This window comes from Gorilla gorilla, chromosome 3 (genome assembly GCF_029281585.2).
Source record: "Gorilla gorilla gorilla isolate KB3781 chromosome 3, NHGRI_mGorGor1-v2.1_pri, whole genome shotgun sequence".
In the NCBI taxonomy this organism is placed as follows: domain Eukaryota; kingdom Metazoa; phylum Chordata; class Mammalia; order Primates; family Hominidae; genus Gorilla; species Gorilla gorilla.
In genome coordinates this window covers 13,710,209-13,725,147 of record NC_073227.2, presented here as the reverse complement: position 1 = coordinate 13,725,147, position 14,939 = coordinate 13,710,209, and the positions used below count along the sequence as shown (strand labels likewise).

Sequence of the window (14,939 nt, the reverse complement as noted above, 5' to 3'; positions counted from 1 at the left end):
CGCTGATATTCTAAGCCGATGCTCGGCCAATCAGACCCACCCGGGGGCCTTGGCCTATATCTGGATCCATGTTATTTATTGCTGAGCATTTTCACAGAGACCCAGCTGGGATATAAAATGGCAATTACCCAACAACACAAACCATCATGGGCAAATCAGCCTTCTACCTGCCCTGAGGACAGCAGAAAGGCATCTGCACCAAGCACTAGACAGGGCAGAAGCCCTCTGGGTGATGTCCCTGGGTCCCCGTCCTGCCTGCCTTGTCAGGGTTCTATGAGCTTGTAAGACACAAAGACTTGCGGCACATTCCCCGGGCCTCCCTTCAGCTCCAGACCACACAGCAAAGGATGTGCAGCCATTTGCTGGGTGTGCGGCTGGTCCGAAGTCTAGCACAGAGGGACCTGTCTGCAGCCAATCTATAGGCAACACTCACACTCATACACACACAGACACAGGCTCACACACCCATGCACGTGCCCCGCCCTCTCCCAGCCGCCGGCAGCTCATCTCCTGCAGACCAAACCCAGAGTCTGGAGAGAACTCGAGACCCCTGTGACATGGAGTCCTGGGTTTCTGCAGGGCCTGCTCTTGGTACCACATCTCACAAAGAAGCTGGACTCTGGGCTGGGGGCCCCATCTGTAGTCACTGAGTCGAGTGAGCAGGAGACAGAGTGATGCCACATGGGCAAGAAGGAGCTGGCTCCTCCCAGCCCCTGGGACTGTCTGCCCAGCAGGACCATTGATGAAGCTTCTTCTGCAGAGAGGAAGGCTACCCTCTAGACCACAGCATCCTATGCAGATAATACAGGCAGCTGAATGCTCTGTGCATGGATTTGCCACATGTATGCCATTCTCTAGAAACTCTGGGAGGCTGCTCGCAGTGTGATCCCCTTGGCTCCTGACTCTGTCTGCCTGTGTTGATAAGACCTGGTGGGTCCCAAGGAAAAGAGCCTGCCCTGCGCCCCAACTCCCACATCCAATGAAGGCAGCCCTGAGTCTCTGAGAGCCAACTCCGAGGGTAACCTAAACAAGCCACAGCCATCAGTGGGAGGCAAAAGATCTGTACCACCATATGCCTGTCCCAACCTTGCACTTTGAAACAGATAACTTCTTTGCTAGTTTCCCAGCTCCACAGATGGATTTTACCCAGAGCTCACCCACATCTGGTTTAGATGACTCAGGTGATAAGGTTTGGAACTTTTGATCTGGTGATATTTAGATGAGACTTTTGACTTTGAATGAATGCTGTAATGAGATGAGAACTTTGGAAACCTTGATGGGGTGAATGTATTTTACTTGAAGACTGATGTGTGTCCTTGGGGGTCCGGGGAGGGACTGCGCTGGAGAGAATAGTGACCCCCTCAAAGATGGCCACCTCCCGAGCCCCAGAACCTGCATGTATGTTACCTTATGTGGCAGATGAGGAGTGAGGTTGCAGAAGGAATTAAGGCTGCTCGTCAGCAGACAGGAAGATGACCTGGGTTATCTGGAGGGGCCTAGTGTCAGCACATGGATCCTTAACATTGGAAGAGGTAGGCAGGAGAGAGAGTCAGAGAAGATGTGATGGTGGAAACACGGTCAGAGAGATGCAGCGTTGCTAGCTTTGAAGATGAAGGAAGGGGCCATGAGCCAAGGAATGCCGGTGCCTCTAGAAGCTGGAAAAGGCAAGGAAAGGGAAGCTCCTCTGGAGCCTCCAGAAAGGAATGCGATTCCACTGATACTTAAACTGTAGCCGCATGCCAGGCTTTTGCCCTCCAGAGCTGTGGGAGAATACGTGTGTGTTGTCTGAAGCCACTGGGTTTGTGACCATCTGTTATAGCAGCTGCTGGAAGCTCAGACCCCAGTCCGCCGGTTTCATCTTCATGGATGCTGCTGTTCTCCCCATAAGGACCTGCTGGAGTTGTGAGAATTCAGTGAGAGGACACGTATTAAGCTCAGTGCCTGTAACATAGAAGCACTTAATAACTGTATGCCGTTACTATCCTAGCTGGAATCTTTGGTTATGGGCCTTTGGGCAGGTTGCACCCCCTCTGAGCCTCAGTTTCCCATGGTGCATGCTGCATATACAGGTGCAGAAACAGCTTCTGGCCTGGCACACAGGAGGCCTTGATAAGTGGTGGGCATTCTTGTGCCTCTTCACACCACACTATTGGGTCTTGATAAATATGGGTCAAAACCCACCATGAAATAAGGAACTTGCAGGAAAAGACCCTCTCTGGGAGCAAACCACTCGGTTGAACTATGTGAAGTTGCTGACAGTTGCACGTTTCTTACAGGTCAACTTAGTAACCACTCTTGGATATGTTTGGGTCACTGCCATGGGCCTCTTAGGAAACCTTGAGAAAGAGACCAGGTTAGCCCTGAGCAATGAAGGCAAGTGGAGCCCTGTCCCGGGTGTTCTAGGGGAAGCATGGACCCTCCTGTCTTCATTCCTTGGCATGTTTGTATGGGGATTGAGCTGGGGGGTCCCCAGAGGCAAGCCCAGAGGCAATTCTATTGGTCCAGGATGTGTGGTCCAATAGAAACAAGAGGCACTGGGAGGATCTGAGCTCTGAATCAGGACCTCTGAGGCAAGGATGGGGTGACTTTGAGGGACAGGCAGGTCAGGGCTCCAGAACCCCACTTGCCATCTGATGGTTGGTGTCTGGACCTGGGAGAACAGCTCAGCACCATGAAAATCATTCAGGCTTCAGAGCTAGACAGAACTAGCTTTCCATTAAAACTGGGGCCAGAGTCTTGAATCCCTGGCCCCTCTAAACCTCACTCACCTCTAGAATGTGTCTCAGCTGCTGGACATTGTGACTGTGAAATGAGGCCACACGTGCAGAGCACTTTAGCAAGGGGCTGGAGCATGGTGGATACTTGGTCATCAGAGTGCTCCAGTGTAAGTTTACAGTCCTTCTTTTATTTTTGTCCCAGGTCAGAGGGGTGAAAGGAGTCTTCCTGGCAAACCAAAAAATTGATGGGAAAGTGATGACGCTTATAACCTACAACAAGGGCCGCGACTGGGATTACCTGAGGCCACCCAGCATGGACATGAATGGAAAACCAACCAACTGCAAGCCTGTAAGTACCTCTGCTCACATCACACACTGTCCTTGGCGTGGATGCTAGATATAACTTCAGTAATCAAGAGGGTCAGAGGTGGTGATGTCTGAGAAGGACCATCTGAGACACATGAACCACCTATTTCTGCTGGGTGTGGTAGAGAGGGTCAAATGAAACTCCTTGTTTTACAGAAAAGTTAATTGGAGGTCAGAGAGGGAAGTATATCAGTTTTTGACACAGAATTGCTGTGCAATAAACCACCCAAAACAACAACACTTACTCCCCAGATCTATAGGTGGGCTCAGCTGGGCAGCTCTGCTGATCTTGTCTGGGCTGAGCTGGGCAGCTCTGCTGACCTTGGCTGGGCTCAGCTGAGCAGCTCTGCTGACCTTGGCTGGGCTCAGCTGAGCGGCTCTGCTGACCTTGTCTGGGCTCAGCTGAGCGGCTCTGCTGATCTTGTCTGGGCTCAGCTGGGTGGCTCTGCTGATCTTGTCTGGGCTTGCTCATATGTCAGGGAATGGACTGATTTAGGCTGGTCTCTGCTCTGCACATCTTGCATCCTTCTCCTGGAACCAGCTTAATTCTCTTGGTGATGCCAGAAGTACAAGAGGATAAACAGAAACAGGCAAGTACAATTCAAGCCTGCTGGTACATCTGCTAAATCTTACTGGTCAACATCAAGGACCTTGGAATTGTACTCTGCCCATGGGAGTGAGGGCTGAGGAGCAGACACTTGCTTCTAATCTGCCATGGAGGGCAGTGTACCATCACACTGCCAGTAAGTGATAGAGCTGGGCCAGAGTTCAGACATCCTGAGCCCCAAAGCTGGTCCACTATCCCAGGGGCACCTTTCTACATGAATAGAAGTATCGACTGCCTGAGTCCTTGGTTGCCTAGAGTGGGGAATCTCTCAATGTAGCTGGGACTCTTGCCCGCTCTCATGTGGCTACCAGGGATCCAGGTGGTGCACAGGCCCATGCTGGTGAGGAAGGAGAGACAGAGCTGTAAGGAGCCCTGGTCCTAGCTAAGGTGAGCCCTCAGCTGCCAGGGACCAGTGGATGCAAGGGAGGAAGAGGCTAAATGGGCCAAGAGAATCTGACCAGGCTTCTCACTCCCCTTCCAACACCCCCGTGAGACATGGCCTCTCCCGGGGCTTCTCTCCTTGCATACCGCAGGGAGCTCACCACCACCAGCATCCCTGCCCCTTCCTAGGTGCTGGGCAACTCGGGGTGGGAGAAGGGTCTAGTGTTAGAGCCGCACAGGGCTGCAGTCTTAGCCCCCTGACTATGTGATCTTGGCTACATCAACCAGTGCCTCTGAGCCTCTGTTGAAAACGGAGGAAGATGATAAACATCCCTGCGGCACTGGAGTGAGGATGAGACGAAAGAATGCAGAGATCGGCCTATGCCTGACATGGAGCAATCTGCAAGGAAGAGCCAATCCCTTCCCTTCCAAGCTCTCCCTCTTTCTACGCCGTCCCCAAGGCCTAGAATGCCCTTTCCCTTTTCCTCATCCAGCAAGCTCCTACTAACACCTGAAAACCCTACCCACATGTTCCCTCCACTGAGGAGCCCTTCACTGGGCATACTGCTTCTCTGTCTGTTTCCCACTGTCACCCATAAGCCCTTCTTAGAGACTGCACGCTGGGGACACCTGAAACCACCCATGACTCTTCCTCAGCTTCCTCCTGTGTAAAATAGAAAGAACAAAAGTACCTGTTTGACAGGTTTATATTCAGCAAATCTGTGTGAGCACTTGCAATGTGCCAGGCACTGTTCCGCAGGCTCAGAACACACCAACCAGCAAAACAGAAGACATTCCCTGTCTTCCTGGGATTCCACCTGGCACACAGCAGGGCTCAGAAAATGGTGAGCCCCCTCCCCACCACCACCAGCAGCCCCAGTGTTGGCCCATGGAGGCCGTGGTACTAAGAGGGGAGCAATTCCTCCTCCCAGAGAGCCCTGACCCTGGAGCCAGGGTGGGACTCTGTGGCCCCCAGGGCAACCCCTTGCTCTAAGCTGAGGCTTGAGCTCTGACTCGTGAACACTCACCTCTCAGGGGCCCGCTGCCCACCTCTGCTCAAGCCCCGCTCCTGCTGGTAACACCTGTCGACCTGTGTGGAGAATTAATTACCAGCCCTTTGTAAAAACGCTTCCCAGAACAGAATTGCTGTGAAAGGGCTAATTTTTGTATCATCATTGGCAAAGTTAAGCCATATTAATCTGTCAAAGCAAGTTTTTGCTAAGAATAGACTCTTGTCTGCGATTATGCAGCTCAGTGAGGAGATAACCTCGGTGAGATTTATGTCCTGGCCTTGAAATAATGAAATAGGAGCAAACTGGTGAGCGTGTGGCCTCAGGCAGGCATGTGGAAACCCGACTGGGCACGGGGGAATGCAGAGCCAAGTGCATGGAGCCCACGTGGGTACAACAGACATCAAATTACAGCCTCACGGGCTGGGCACGGTGGCTCACACCTGGAATCCCAGCACTTTGGGAGGCCGAGGCAGGCAGATCACCTGAGGTCGGGTTTGAGACCAGCCTGGCCAACATGGTGAAACCCCGTCTCTACTAAAAATACAAAAAGTAGCCAGGCGTGGTGGCACATGCCTGTAATCCCAGCTACTTGGGAGGCTGAGGCAGGAGAATCGCTTGAACCTGGGAGGTGGAGGTTGCAGTGAGCCTAGATCGTGCCACTGCACTCCAGCCTGGGTGACAGAGCGAGATTCCATCTCAAAAATTAAAATAAATATATATATATATGACATCCGTATGGCTCAGAAGGCCTGGGCTATCCTGCGTGTGTGGCCATGGCATCTCCAAGGGTGAAAGTGCAGGGGCAGGACAAGTTGGGCCACTCACAGGACCTCCTGACTGTGTCCCTCCTGCAGCCACACAGCCTCTCAATGAATGGGCAAACTGTACCTGAGGACTTAGCGCTCATAAAAGTGATTCCTGATTATTGCAGAATGCTTGGAAGATACAGAAAGGTATAAAAAGGGAAATAAGGTATCACCAGAATCACACCATCCAGAAAAACAATAACTGGGTATTTTTGTTCTTTACAATCTTTTCGCTCATACACACATTATGAAGTTGTCATTGGGATCCCACACATGCGTGATTTTTCAGTCCTCTGTTTTTCTCTTAACTCTGGGTCACAAATCTTTGCTCAGGCCACTTGACCAGCTTCCTGTCTGGGGATACCTCCTTCCCTCAATGGGAAAATGCAGGGATGGCTTTAACAGGAGTGGTGTGATCAGATCTGTTTTAGGATGATTCAGCTTCATTGGAAAGGGTTTGAATCTGTTTGCATCTTGAATTCAGCATAAAACTTCATTCACCATGCAGTCCATGGTCACTCTTCTAAGGCGTGAGGCTGCAGTGAGTGCCAGGCGTCCAGGTGGCTGGTGCTGCATCTCCCGGCCCTGGTCCATCTGGTAGGCTTTGATGATTTGCTAGACACTTCTTTAGGGCACCCTCTGGCCCCTATGTGCCAAATGGACAGAGAAGGGAGAGTCCTGGAACAGTGTGAGCCCCCAGCTTGGCCTGCCTCCAGCCCTGCAGGAACCCAGGCCCACCTCGGTCAACACTGGAGCATTCTGCATGGACTCCCAGGGCCACAGCCTGCCCCAGGGTTCTCCTGTCCTCGTCCTGGGTGGCCTCAGAGGAAGCCCTGTCTCTGACCACATGCACCCAAGACGGGTTCTGGGGCTCCTGATGCGCACTGGCCTGCCACCTGTGCAGGGCATCCTGGTGCCCCATGGGCAGGCACCTCCAAGCCTGCCGGCATTGCCCTTCTTTTCACCTGGTGGCCCAAGCTTGCGTGGGAGTGCGTGTGTCAGACACCAGCATGGCACCTGCAGCTGCCCCAGGAGAAGGGGGAGCCGTCTGTTTGGCCGTCAGCAGGCCGCAAGGCGAATGCAAAAGGGTTCATAGAGCCGCCTGTGTTCACCAGTGGCCTGCAGGCCGTAACTGGCCACCCCACAGGGAACCCTGAGGAGGGTTCCACTTCTCTGGCCTGAGTGCCAGGCAACCAGAATAGGCCACTAGTGGTGAGGGGTGGGGAGAGGTAGCTAGGGTTTGTGAAGCAGCACCCTCTAATTCATAGTTCAGTGGCCTTTAGTCTATTCACAGAGTTGTGCCACCATCACCACTGTCCCTTTTAGGACATTTTCACCACCCAAAAAAGGAAGGCCCCGATCCTTAGCTGTCACCTCCCTATCCCCCATCTGCCTCCAGCCCCTAGCAACCAACTGTCCGTTCCTGGCTCTGTAGATTCCCTGCTCCGGGCATCGCTCATGGGTGAATCGTACAACATGTAGTACAACCAGTACATCTGTTAAACCCTAGAGCAGACAAATAAAGCCTGTCTGCCAACTGCGGCCACCACCTGGTCGCATCTTATCCAAGTCAATATCCAATTTCCTGAATGGTTTAACTTTTAAGTTAGAGTCACCTGTGTAAAACGTAAGCAATTCATGGGCCGGAAGAAAGTGTTATAAAGACATGAAATGAAGAGAGAGGATACCTCTGACGTGATGTTAGTAGATGATATGACACCGCAATGACGAGGGGATTCTGGAATGACCCCTGCAGAGTGGGTCAGCAGGCCTCACCGTCACTGTCTTCATTTTGCAGATGAGGAAACTGAGTCCCAAGGCTGCCCAGAAAATTAGTGGTGTCTCCTAAGTTACAATTTGGATCTCTGAGTACCCAGTTCTAGCGTACTTCTAAGCTGGAGATTTTTAACAGAAAAAAAATAATTTTAAGGTGGCAAATACAATGTTTACCATTCTTATAAGTAAACAATTAGGCAGTATCTTGCCCAGGGGAAGGGCTGGACCCCAGAGCTGTGCCATAGTAATCCAATATCCTGTGAAGCAGAGGTTATTGCCCCATCTCACAGAGAAGAAAGAAAGGCACAGAGAGGCTAAGCATTTTTCATAAGGCCACACTGCCATTTAGAGGAGGTACGAGGAGTCCAAGCCCTGCCCTTTCTGTGACCAGCCTGAGGATTGCACTGCCTCACTTCACCCTATGGAGTTCCCTGACTTGGGGAAATTAGGAAGGCTGAGCCCAGAGTCATTACCCCACAAAGCCTTTCGGCATCTGTTGGTTCAGTGGGGTCTGTCGTGGTGCACCTATGTCACCAAGGAGGGCTCGGCCAGCCAGACCTCTGAGATCCAGTATCTCAGGCTCCCAGAGAGAGATCAGGAGGAATGGGGTCTCCAGAGACAACCCCCTGGAGCTCTTGCACACTTAACCCACCCCTCTGTATCTCAAAGTGAGAGGGTCTTACGGGGTGACCCCCAGCTGTCCTCTGATGCCAGGGATACTGTGGTCACAGGCTCCCAATAAAGGTTCTGGGTAGGTGAATGAATGATTATGAGCTTGGGCTGTGCAGGCTCCAGGAATCACATCCCACGGCCTGGCACTTGACCCGGCACTTGGGCTCTTGACTGATGCCCAAGAGCCCTCAGTGGGAGAAGCCCCAGCAGCTGCATCCGTGAGCAGAGGCACCACACCCAGGGGCTGTAGGAGTCCCTAATCTAGACTAGGGAACCAACAGATCCTCCCGGGCGCCTCACTTGTGCCCACTTCCCCCTCCCAGGCTGTCAGCACAGCACCTGCTGAAGCTTCCCTTGTCCTTCCCACCCTTTCAGCCTCACACCTGCTTCCCATCCTCCATCCGTTCCTCCAAGGCACTCCTGGCCCGGCCTTCTCTCCCAAAAAGCCACAGGGGCAGATTTGTCATCAGGCTTAGTTTTCCTAAGGATGCTTCTACTCATGTGTTGACAGTTGCCTCCTTTCTCTTCCTTGCAGCCAGACTGCCACCTGCACCTGCACCTGCGCTGGGCAGACAACCCCTACGTATCAGGCACCGTGCACACCAAGGACACTGCCCCAGGCCTCATCATGGGTGCAGGTAGGTGGCTTCCATCACAGGTGGCTGGCAGGTGCCATTACAGCCCAAGAGTACCTCCAATCTCAAGAGTAAAAATGGATGGTCATGGGCCTGAGGTCATAGTATGTCCTTTAGGAGGCAGTACCACTGCATCTCCAGGAAGCTCAGCTCTCATGGCAAATTCCGAGAAATGAATGCATGGCCCAGGGTGGGCATATGGTATGTGTTGGCAGAATGGAAAGATGGACAGATGGAAGAGTGGATGAATGGATGGATGGATAGATAAATTGATAGAAGATGAATGATGGATAGGTGGATGGTGGATGAATGATGGCTGGCTGGATGATGGACAGATGGTGAATGGATGGGTGGAGGATGGACAGATCAATGGATGGATGATGGATGGATGATGGTGGATGGGTGGTGGATGGATGGATGAGTGGATGGATGGATGATGAATGATGGATAGATGCTGAATTGATGGATGGATGATGCATGTTGGATGGATGATGGTGGGTGGGTGGGTGGGCGGATGGATGAGTGGATGAATGGATGATTGTGGGTGGGTGGGTGGGTGGATGGATGGATGGATGGGTGGATGAATGGATGGGTGGGTGGATGGATGATGGATGATGGATAGATGCTGAATTGATGGATGGATAGATGAATGTATGAATGATGCATGATGGATTGGATGATGGTGAATGGGTGGTGGATAGGTGGACGGGTGGGTGGGTGGGTGTGTGGATGGATGGATGAGTGGGTGGATGGATGATGAATGATGGATAGATGCTGAATTGATGGATGGATGATGCATGTTGGATGGATGATGGTGGGTGGGTGGGTGGGCGGATGGATGAGTGGATGAATGGATGATTGTGGGTGGGTGGGTGGGTGGATGGATGGATGGATGGGTGGATGAATGGATGGGTGGGTGGATGGATGATGGATGATGGATAGATGCTGAATGGATGGATGGATAGATGAATGGATGGATGATGCATGATGGATGGATGGCGGTGGATGGGTGGTGGATAGGTGGATGGATAGGTGGATGGGTGAGTGGATGGATGGATGAGTGGATGGGTGGATGATAGACGGATGATGGGTGATGGATAGATGGTGAATGGATGGACGGATGATGAATGAATGATGAATGGAAAGAAAAACTGATAGATGGTTAAGTGGATCAATGGATGGATGATTTGTATCATGGTTGATATTTATTGGCCCCCGAAGAAAGTTCTAGTTTAGTGGGGGGAGAAAAACAAGTATACAAGTAGCACTTTTTTAAAAACCCAAAATTATAATTTTTGTGTTTGTCTCTTCCACTAAACTAGAACATCCAAGAATCCTAGTGTACTGATTAAATAATACCATAAAATGAGGTTGATTTGCTTTAGAAGAACCATTCAAAATACAAAGTAGAGCCACCTGTCTGAGGTCGCTTGGCTGGTGTGTGGGAGAATTGGGGAATACTTTGCACATGGGGTCTGTGACAGTCAGACAGGCAGCATCTCCTGCAGAAACTGAACAGCAGAGGCACAGGCCCAGAGTTCACACTTCCTGAACCCAGGACCCCTTCCCTCCATTTCCCCCAGCACCATCTGCCACACAGAGGGGGTGGCTGTGTGGCCAGTGGCCAAGGACCATATGGATGTGGACCCCAGACTCTGAGCTGGACACCACATCTTACCCTTCACTATATCCCAGCACCGAGCTGGGGCCTGGCCCAGGGTGGGCCCTCCAAGGCTGTTTGTGAATGAGTGAGTGAAGGGACAAGTGAAAGAGTGGCCATGTTGTGATGGCAGGAATGGCCTTCTGGGTGGAAGGGGGAACGTGGGGACCCCAAAGGACCAGACCAGAGTGCAGGGAGTGGCTGGAGGTGAAGCCTACGTGCAGGGCTGGGTCTGACGGCAGAGACCTGGCCTGTCTAGGGAGGCTGGGGCTTTGCAGCTGGGAAGGGAGGGGATTGTGAACAAAGCCCTTCAGCTTCCGGAGTTCCTCTGCATGCTCTATATGCCCGGGGTCCTAGGCAGTGACAGCCCATCTGGACAGCCTCTGTCTGCCCCCACAATGATCAACGAAAATGTGACCCATCAGCATCAATGTGAAGCCGCTGACTGCCTATCAGCTTCCACGCACAGACAGGCTCACCACCCACGTTAGACACCCTCAATCCTGTACACTTGGTTTCCTGGGCTCCTCAATGACAGGGTATTTAAAATGCACTGTCTTGATTCGCTGAAACCCCAAATTCTTCACCAAAGTGCAAAAAGGCATGATTTCCAATGTTTCCACTGCTCAAAGGCCCTGAGAGCCCAGAATGAGGGTCTCGGTCTCCCAACATCTCTCAGTGCACCCCTGAATTGTGCAGGAGTCATGCAGAGCACCGAGAGCAGCCCCCTTCACTCTGTGGGGGTGTCAGTCACAGCCTTCCTCCCTCCCTGCTTGCCCCCCACTGTCCCTACAAGGGCAGGAGACTACACTTCTATTTTATCCACTTCTGTTCAGTCTTGGCCAGGGCTTTCCTGGAAGGTGGAGCCAGGCATGCAAGGTGGGCCAATGGATGTGTCCATTGTTTCCAGCCTCCTCTCCAGCCCTTAGCATCTGCTGGGAGCAGGAGGAAAAGGCACGTGGGCTGGCTTCACATCTGCTGGCCCGACATGGCTGCCTGCCCTGGCACAGGTCCCAGTGCCATGTGACCGCACTGCTGGAGGCGGCTGGGGATGACGGCTACCTGTTTCCACAGGGTCGCTCCCCTGCCCACCCCACCGTTCATTCCTGAATTCCATCCCAGAGGCAGGCAGACAAGAGAGAAAAGCCCCAGGCTGTATGCCTCCCAGCTGTAGGACTCTGAGATTTCACTGCACTTCTCTGAGCCTCAGTTTCATCTGCAAAATGAGAGGACAAAACCCTGTAAGAATGAGACAGGGTACGGCAGGAAACCTTCAGGGCAGATGTGCTCTGCCAGGCTGTCCTCTCATCCAAGGGGACACTGGGCACTCCTGCCCCCATGCCAGGCACTGCACTGGGTGCTGGAAATGAGGGAGCTAAGACTCAGCTGCTCAGGGTTGAACAGAGGAGCAAAGGGATGATGACTGCAGGGCCAGAAGCATCCTGATGCCGAGTGCTCCTACAAGATGGTCCAGAGGGACATAGGGTATGGGCACTCGACTCTTCCCTGGGGTTTGGATTGAGCCTGCTGGACAAATGGGCATCTGCCAAGCCGACACACAGGGAGGACACTCTAGGCAGAGGGCACCGCGTGTGCAGGGTGGAGGTGGGGGAGTGCCGCGCTGGGGTCTCGAGCTCAAGGAGATGCATTCCAGTCTCTGGGGCCCATCCTCAGGTCCAGCCTCCAGAGGTCAGACTGCAGAGGGACCCAGAAAGTGGAGCCATGGCTCCAACTACTAATAGAAGGGGATGGATTTGAGAAGCAAAGACAAAAGCTTGACTTTTAACCGGCCGGTGGAGAATCAGCCATGTTGAGCCCAGAAATCAACCCAGCCCTGGCCGAGGGTGCCGGTGGCGGGTTCTTCCCGACTGGGCGTGTTGCAGGACTGAACGGCTGGCTCCCTTCTGAGCTCCTGTGTTGGAGTGAGTGGCATCTGAAGGATACCTCATCTTCACCCTTTCTTCCTCATCTTCATCCTTTCTTCCTTTCAATAGACTAGGATAGGAATCCTCACACTGAGTTATACCCTGTGAGATCAGTGTTTCCTGCTCCACACCTTCGGGGATCCCAGCGAGCCAGTGTTCCCGGACCCTGCATGGCCTGTGGCCAGCTGCCTCCCACCACCCCCTTGCCGAGGCTGCTCTCCATGCCCAGGGCAGGTCCTCGGGTTCCTGCTCCAGCTCATGTGCCTCCCCTAGAAAGCCAAAGAGTGCAGAGTGGGTGCCAACCCCCACCTGCTCCTCAGATGCTGTGGGTGCCCCAGGTGATTATGGAGCCTGCTCCCTGCACTGTCCTTTGCCCCATCCTGGTCACTGGTCTGTGTCCCAGCTGATCATCCAGACGTCCTCAGGATCCAACACAGAGCAGAGGCCAGTGAACACTTCTCCATCCCTAGCCCTGGCAGAGGTGATGGTAGCATTTAGCCAAGAAAACCTTGAGGAGGCCGTTTGGGAGCTGGGAGCACCACAGCCTGCTCTGTGCTGCTGGCTTGGCTCAGGGAACTGAGTCTCAGAGCCATTTGCAGGCCCAGCCCTCCCTAGCGCAGTCCCTTTTTTTGGAGACTCGGCCAGTCAAGGGCCCATCAATGTCAGGACATGTCTAGATGTAAGGGCGAGAAGCCCTTGGCCTGGCTGAGGGGCCTGGGTGGGGTTGGGAGCTGAATTGAGCCCCACCAGTTCTGTGGACACTCACCGGGCCCTTCTGGAGATAGGAGCACCGGCGGAACCTGGAAGACTATGGGGCAGCCCACTCACCTGGGCCCTGGCTGTGTCTTGGTGATCGCCGGTGCTCCCTCTCTCGGGAGCCATTGGCATCTGCCCCGCAGTCCTCCTTGGTGAAGTGTGGGTGGGGTAGATTTTGGTGTGTGGCTTTGCTCTGTTTTCTGGCTGCAGGGGCAGAGGAAGGATGGAGAGGAAGCATGTCTTCATTCAGTGAGCACTGACTCCTACCACTCTGCTGGCACCAAGGAAGGGCAGGGGTCCTGGGCCTGAGGAGAGGAGGCCCAAAGAGACACCAGAACACCCAGGCAGGGAGGCAGCAGAGAAGCTTCTCCCCTCATCACCTCCCTCCACCCTGGGACCTCAGTTTCCCATCCGTAAAATGAGGGTGTCAGCGTCAGCTTTCTGCAGGCCCTTCCACTCTGACAGCCTGCAATGTGTTCCCTGAATCGCTCCTTCTTTCCCCCGAGACTGTTAGGTGACTGGCAGCCTGACAGCTTTGGTAGACAGAGCAAGGAAAACAGATAGCATTTCTTAAAAGACAGACATGTGCACAGTTGAAATTACAAACTGCAAATTGGCCCGCGCAGTGTGCTGACGCGGCAACACTCCCTGCCCGGCTCCGCCTGTGATGCGTGTGTCCCAGAGTGGCTGCTGGCGTCTGGGATAGCAGAAAGATAAAAGGCATCTTTTCTTTCTCTCCTCCCTGCTGCTTGTTCTGTTCATTCATTCACCTCACTCACTTCATTCATTCAGTAGCCATCGCTCAGCACCTTTTGTTTGCCAGGCACCACACTGCACAGATTCCACACCTGCCCCTCTGCCCCACCCATCCTATCTGTCTTGCACCTGCCCGGGTCCACATTTCTGCCCAGGCTGCTGCCTCTTCCTTGGACACCCAGTCCCCTTTCCCTTGGACAGCCACGTTCAGCTCTCCAGGCTCCACTCACAGGCTCTTTCCTGCCTGAGTCTCTCCTTGAGGCTCTCCTCAAGGCTCTCCTCACAGGTCCACTGTCCTGGCTCTGTGTTCACCTGCACGGCCACCCTTGTCTGCTAGATTCAGAGCCCTCAGGGAGCAGGGGCCACAGCTCATTCAGCTCAGCTCACCAGAGCTCAGCACAGGGCTGTGCAGAGAGTAGACACTCAGCAAATGCCATTGAATACATGCAGGAGAGAGTGAGTGATGGAACTGAGATAATAGGTAGATGGAGGGATGATCAATTGGATGGATATTAGATTAATAAAAGATGGATGGGAGGATGGATAGATGGATGGATGAGTGGATGGGTGGATGGTTAGATGGATGGGTGGGTGGATGGATGGATGGATGGTTGGATAGGTGAGTGGATGGATAGATTGGTGGGTGGGTGGATGGATGGATGGATGGATTGGTGGGTGGATGGATGGATGGATGGATGGATGGATTGGTGGGTGGGTGGGTGGGTGGATGGTTGGATGGATGGATGGATTGGTGGGTGGGTGGATGGATGGATGTATGGTTGGATGGGTGAGTGGATGGGTGAGTGGATGGGTGGGTGGGTGAGTGGATGGGTGAGTGGGTGGGTGGGTGGGTGAGTGGATGGGTGGGT

General features: G+C 53.3%; 1 protein-coding gene across 3 annotated transcripts in view; it reads left to right on the top strand.

The window, feature by feature from the left end:
- The window catches only part of SORCS2 (sortilin related VPS10 domain containing receptor 2), a 593,679-nt gene that overhangs the window by 530,377 nt on the left and 48,363 nt on the right, over nucleotides 1-14,939 (top strand). For all 3 annotated transcript variants that reach the window (XM_055385390.2, XM_019024999.4, XM_055385389.2), the window contains exons 10-11: nucleotides 2,920-3,066; nucleotides 8,874-8,976. In XM_055385390.2, coding sequence (XP_055241365.2) covers nucleotides 2,920-3,066; nucleotides 8,874-8,976 — 250 coding nt within the window. The remainder of the gene's footprint in view (nucleotides 1-2,919; nucleotides 3,067-8,873; nucleotides 8,977-14,939) is intronic.